Source organism: Acyrthosiphon pisum, chromosome A1 (genome assembly GCF_005508785.2).
Source record: "Acyrthosiphon pisum isolate AL4f chromosome A1, pea_aphid_22Mar2018_4r6ur, whole genome shotgun sequence".
Taxonomy (NCBI): domain Eukaryota; kingdom Metazoa; phylum Arthropoda; class Insecta; order Hemiptera; family Aphididae; genus Acyrthosiphon; species Acyrthosiphon pisum.
Genome location: NC_042494.1, coordinates 164,289,329 through 164,295,514, shown reverse-complemented (window position 1 = coordinate 164,295,514; position 6,186 = coordinate 164,289,329). Strand labels below are relative to the sequence as shown.

Sequence of the window (6,186 nt, the reverse complement as noted above, 5' to 3'; positions counted from 1 at the left end):
AAAAAAAAGAATCAAAAATAAAAAACAATAAAATTATTTGTAAATATTATTCGTTATAAAAAAAAATTGTAAATTTGAGTTACTGCCTTATTCGTTGCGCACATCGAACTAACAACATTATATATCGAAATTCAGGTGTATGTGAATTATTGTTGTTAATATAATATTATCTATGCGTTCTCCGTTCTCATGAAGTGTTGCAAAAATGACGATATTTTAAGAATATTCTTGCTAACGATTTTTTTCTCTTTTAAAATAACTAAAATATATTTATCTTAAATAAAATAGGCAATTTATTAAAAACCCATTAAATATGCATGTTATATGCATTTATGAACCAATATGCAATAATCCTCCAAATATGCAAAATATGCAATATACAATTTGGTGTTTAAATTCAGTGTGAGATGAATCGTGGACATTTTAGAACCACCTAGACGTGCATACACTTGGTATAAACATGCAAATGCATATAAATCCGAGCTATAGTTATAAATAATAATACGGGCATAATATTATTCAACATAGTAAAACTAAAAATAGTAGATAAGTAAATCCATTAAATTCTTGCTATGTGATGGAATAAAATAGCTTAAACTAACCCAATGAAATATTTACAGTATTATCCTATATTCCTATAGATTGCCTATAGGCTGATATTTATATATATTATTATATTATATCTTTGTAATTATTTTTTTAACTTTTCATAATACCTTCTATTTTCATGAAATAATTACAATTTAAACATGAATAAATAAATTATTTCAGACTATTTTTTTAATAAATCTTTAATAATCAAAAATCAAAATTAACCGAAAATAACCGAAATTAACAGGTATTTTTCAAAACCGGTATTAACCGGTTCTAGAACCTTTATATTTGTTTATAAAACCGAAACGAAACCGGAACCCTTAAACAAATTAATTTAATAACCGGAACCGGAACTGAAACACTCTATAGGTTCCAGTCCCTGATTGTAATTGCCGATTATTCGATCAAACGATATTTTCTGATCTGTTCACTCTTCAGTGTAGGTTCCAACGGTTCATGCCCACTTCACCAAATTTCAATTCGACGATATCTCAGCTTGCGACAAATAAACGTCTGGTTTTATATAATTTTTAATTATACTCCCAATTCTTAAAAAGTGACAAGGGTGAATGTAACATTTTTTTTCGCAATCGAGCGTAGTTTTAAGGGGATTGCAGTGTGATTCATTTTCATTCAAAAATATAGCTCACGACTTCAATCACCACTTGCCTATGTTTTGACATTTACTTTTTTCTGATTTTTCCTTTTTTTTACTGAGAAATTTAGTAACGAAAATAGAGAAATTAGATCATATTCTTAATTCAAATTTAATTACATTGATATAGAATATGAAACAATTTTAATTTAATGTCAGATAGGTGCAAAATAGTAAATTTAGAGGAAAATTCTAATCTGCTTTCACAATTTGAATCGGAACATCCTACTGAGCATCAAGTCAAAAAAATGTTTATAATTTTATAGAGCAATCAACTCTATATTTTTAAAATACCATTTTTATAGGGATTATATCGATTTAATATAGCATAATATTATAGGTGTAAAAACCTGTCTTTCTCGACAAACTATAATACAGTTATCAGTACACTGTTACAGAACTATAGCAAACTGCATTCTATAAATTATTTTATAACTTAATTAACTTATAACACAATGAAAATACCTACCTATTTTTACTAAATAACAAAAAAATCAATTAATTAAAATAATAAATAGGTTTATAATATGTTCTATATTTATTAAATCATTGGCATCAAAAACAGTTTTTTTGGTAAACACAGATTTTAATATAAGTGTTTAATTTAAATGTTTTAATAGAATCAATTGTCAAACATTTAAATGTTTCCATTTAATAACTAAAATAATTTCAAAGTGGTTTCTTAAATTAAATTTGAAGAGTTTTTGAAAATGTATGAATTTCCTATCATTAGAAAAGCTTATATTATTCATTTTACAATATTACTTTGACGGTATGTGTGTATTATGAATTAGAGAAATGTATAAATGAGAACGATATATGATACTAAAAATTGAATTATTTATTGAGTTTCTTATACATACAGGCTACAACTCTGTTGATATCTTGTTTGTCATCTGAAATGTAATTATTCTAGTATTATACTTATAATTTTCTTGTCTTGGTTTGTGGTTTAAAAACTCTTTTTCATTTTTTTTTGTTTTCAATAACGGGTTTTGAAAATTGTTCGTTTTGATTTTTGAACGTTTTTTTTTTTAAATTTAAATTTTAGTTTCCAGTTATAACTATATCGACCCACTTTTTGTTACCTATTAACCTAAAGCCCTAAAGCCCTAAAATATTTCCAATTTGAGGGCACACACTTTTTGTGTTGCCTCCGTCTGACACAAGTACAGTATAGAACATTTGCGTTCAGCAGAATAAATTTCGTGTTGTAGGCTACATAAAAAAAATTGTGTGACTAGTTAAAAATGGGATTAGTGAGCAGTAAGGCAAATCACCCTAAAGTAATATAATATTAAAATGAACCGGAACCACAAATTAGAATAAATTTCACCGTCCATAAAATGTTTTAGTGTAAGAAAACAATTCGTAAAATAAAAAAATAAATTATATTGAGAATATTTTTCTGTATTGTGCTCAAATATCCAAGTATAATGTAAAAATAGAACAGCTTCAATTTACCGTTATGATTATAAAATCAACGAGTATAAGTCCATAAATATATTTAAAATATCAAATATACTTGAAAAAATGAATGTAATAGCAATACAAATAACTTACCCAGAAAATAAGTAAAATTTTTTAGGAGAACTATAACATTTTAAAATTATATACAAACATTTTATTATTTTAATGATTTACTAATCTCTAATTATCCAATAATGGGCTTCTATATAATATTATTAAAGACTAATATAGCTTACAATTTATTTATTATGCTTAGTATTTTAGTAATTGTTTTTCATTAGAGAGTCTGGAATTGGTCTAACAAACTGGCGCTGCCACGGTGCATTAAATATAAAATAACTATATAGATATTAACTACCTTATATAATATTAATCATATTATACTGGTGTTAAAGGGTTTGTATAAGACAATAAATTAATAATTTGTTACAAATAATTATAAACAACGAAACTTGAAAGAATATTTCACAAAAAAAAATCATCATTTCATTTCCTTGATAGAAATTTCCTGAAAATTATTTAGGCACCTATGGCAAAATGTAATACATAAGTATATTATAATTTATAATACACTTTTATTATACTGATTTTACACTTTTATATGAACATGATAAATTTACTTTAAAATGGAAATAAAGTCAATCAAAAATAGTTTGATCGGAATTTTATAAATGAATAATTATTATAGGATAATGGCCATTAATCTCAAACACAAGTTAAGAATACACGATATAAATTATAATACGTCAATCTATTAATTATTTTAATTATGCGGAATAATATAAATATTTTAAAATATTACCTTTACATCCAGCTAAAAATATAAAAATACATTTTTATTAGTCTATTTAGTCTATTTACTAAAAATTACAATAAAGTTATTTTCATCTAATAAGAGATTAATAATATATAATTTGTCCGATTGTAACCAAGTTAGCTACTTTACTCAATAACATTTTAAAAACATTTTTTAAATTATGTTCTAGGCCTAGGTATGTGGAAATATATGTCATTAATAAAAATAGTTATACCTATGAGTTATACAATTAATAATAATACAATAAATTAATAATATATTGGTATAGGTACTACAGATGGATATACTCAAATTAATTTTCACAAATTTAACGTACAGAAAATTTAATATTTTCTCTTAAATCAATAAAAATATTAAATTTTCAAAAAGTCTGTTGGTATAATAATATCTTTACTTACTTCATAATATTGTATACAATTAAAATCTAATAAATAGCATACATTTTGTTTTTCTCTAAGGTTGTAACAACATAATAATAATGTGTTTCAGTTATTAAATCAATTCTAAAATAATTTACTAACACTGATGATAAATATAAACTGAATAGTACATAATCATACAAAATATATAATTATACCACATATTATTATATCAATAAATTATTTCATACTTCGCAATGTGACTATATTAGGATCTGCATCATCAAGTTCTACATCATCAGGATCTAGAACTGAAGTAGCTGGCATGACCCAAATTGCAACAGTTAAAGTTGTAAATGTTATTAAGCTACACTTAAAAAAAATCATTTTGATTTTATATGAGAAAATAATAAAAATAATGAGAACGTTGAAGAATGAATGATATAAAACGATATTTCTCGATTTATTTTATATGCGATGTGATCCTAGTCCATTACCATTCAGCATACAATAACTAATATTCGCAATAAGTTGTTTTTCATTTATCATGCAAGACAATAATATTATTTTCCATTTGTCGGCAAACGTTATACTTGTTATATTGATTTTTTTATTTTAACGTCTGAGTAAATAGTGTGTATTTATAATTAAATGCAATGCATGACTCGATACAGTGCCTTATAGACATAAAATTAATAAAGGGGGCCCCGGTTGGGTTCATCATTTTTAGAAAAATTATTTAAAATATTTTGGTAGTTTTAAATGTATGTAAATGAATAACTACCTGAAGTTATGATGATACCCACTGAATATTCCGGCTTCGCCCATGTGCAGTTTGACTTTTGTGGAAAATCTTTTATAATAACTATAATATACGCTATATAGGTGTAGGTATTATGTTTGAATGTATCTCATATCTACATCCTTCACTTGCGATAGCCCGTCTAGGTAGAATTCAAATCATTAATCAAATCTAAGTAGATCGACGCTGAGCATAACGCTGAATACAACATCTATAATCACTCATTTAAAACTATTTTGCGGTTCCTAGAATTTCACAATAACTGAACTTTTGACATTAAATATACCTATACGAATAAATTGACAATCGCCAATTTGGAGTCAAAAACTCGATGGTACAAAGCCGGGTGCTGGTTTACCGTCACATTAGCACCCATCTGCAGAAATTGAATTATGAGACTTTTAGGGAGGTATACGAATGTTTAATGAGGCTTACAAATGTGAAACATAAAATACAATGTCTTTATCTTTTTTGAGTATAATGAAATGTTCAACCCTATTAAATCACAAAGAAAATCAATTACAACTGAAACAAATAATTTAACAAAAAGTTAAATATCTTTAATTAATAGCTCAAAATGAGTCAACATATCTAGAAAATTATCTATGGCATTCGTAGAAAATAAGAATATTATATGTGGACATTTAAAAAAAATTTAAAGTACCCATTACGTAAAATTTTAATTTCAATAATAAAACTTACGAGAAACTTTTTATAACATTTTTAAACCATAAGTATGATTCCTAAGCACAACTTATCTATAAGTGTTTAAAATTCACAAAGTTTTACGATTTCGATAAAAATCTTCAATACATTAACTTTGAATGTTTTGACTAAGCGTTTCTAAAAATGTTAATTGATATTCATACAAATACAGAGGAACCGCATGCACGTTCTTTAGATCGTAAATGTCTAAATCTCAAAAGGGTCATTATTATGTTTTGAAAATAAGTCAAGGAAAAGAAATTCTTTTATAAGCTTTTGGCAACAGTTTCAATTATCGATACAGTTTTTTGTTTTTGTCAAATAATTGTTTTTTGTTATGCAATAGTCTCTTAGACCACGTATAATAACGATCATACACCTGTTTAAATTACCTAGAGCCTCTTTAGTGCGTATAATTTGTATACTAGTTATTTACACAGGTGATATATTTAACACCCATTTATATAATTTTATCCTAAAATAACCATTACGGCTGTAACCAGACGCATTATTCAAAGATTTTTTGCATGAAATAAATATTTCTACTAAATCAATAAAAATTTAAAAAAAAAAAAGGTGGGTAAGTGGATGTCGCTCTGCTGTACAGTAGGTTACAAGTGGGTCACTGTATAATGGATAGTATTAAATTTGAATTCAATGATATAATACCACTGTATAAGAAAAAAGATTCTGGGCGGAGACGGTTTGTCAGTCTAGGTATTAGACATACCTCTTATAGGTATACTTATCTATAGTAGGTATTAAAAAAAAATTGACCTATAAT

General features: G+C 25.6%; 1 protein-coding gene across 1 annotated transcript in view; it reads right to left on the bottom strand.

The window, feature by feature from the left end:
• The window catches only part of LOC103307616, a 24,555-nt gene that overhangs the window by 16,350 nt on the left and 2,019 nt on the right, over positions 1 to 6,186 (bottom strand). The window contains exons 4-5 of the mRNA XM_029486415.1: positions 2,113 to 2,145; positions 1,722 to 1,727 (exon numbers count right to left, since the gene is read on the bottom strand). Coding sequence (XP_029342275.1) covers positions 1,722 to 1,727; positions 2,113 to 2,145 — 39 coding nt within the window. The remainder of the gene's footprint in view (positions 1 to 1,721; positions 1,728 to 2,112; positions 2,146 to 6,186) is intronic.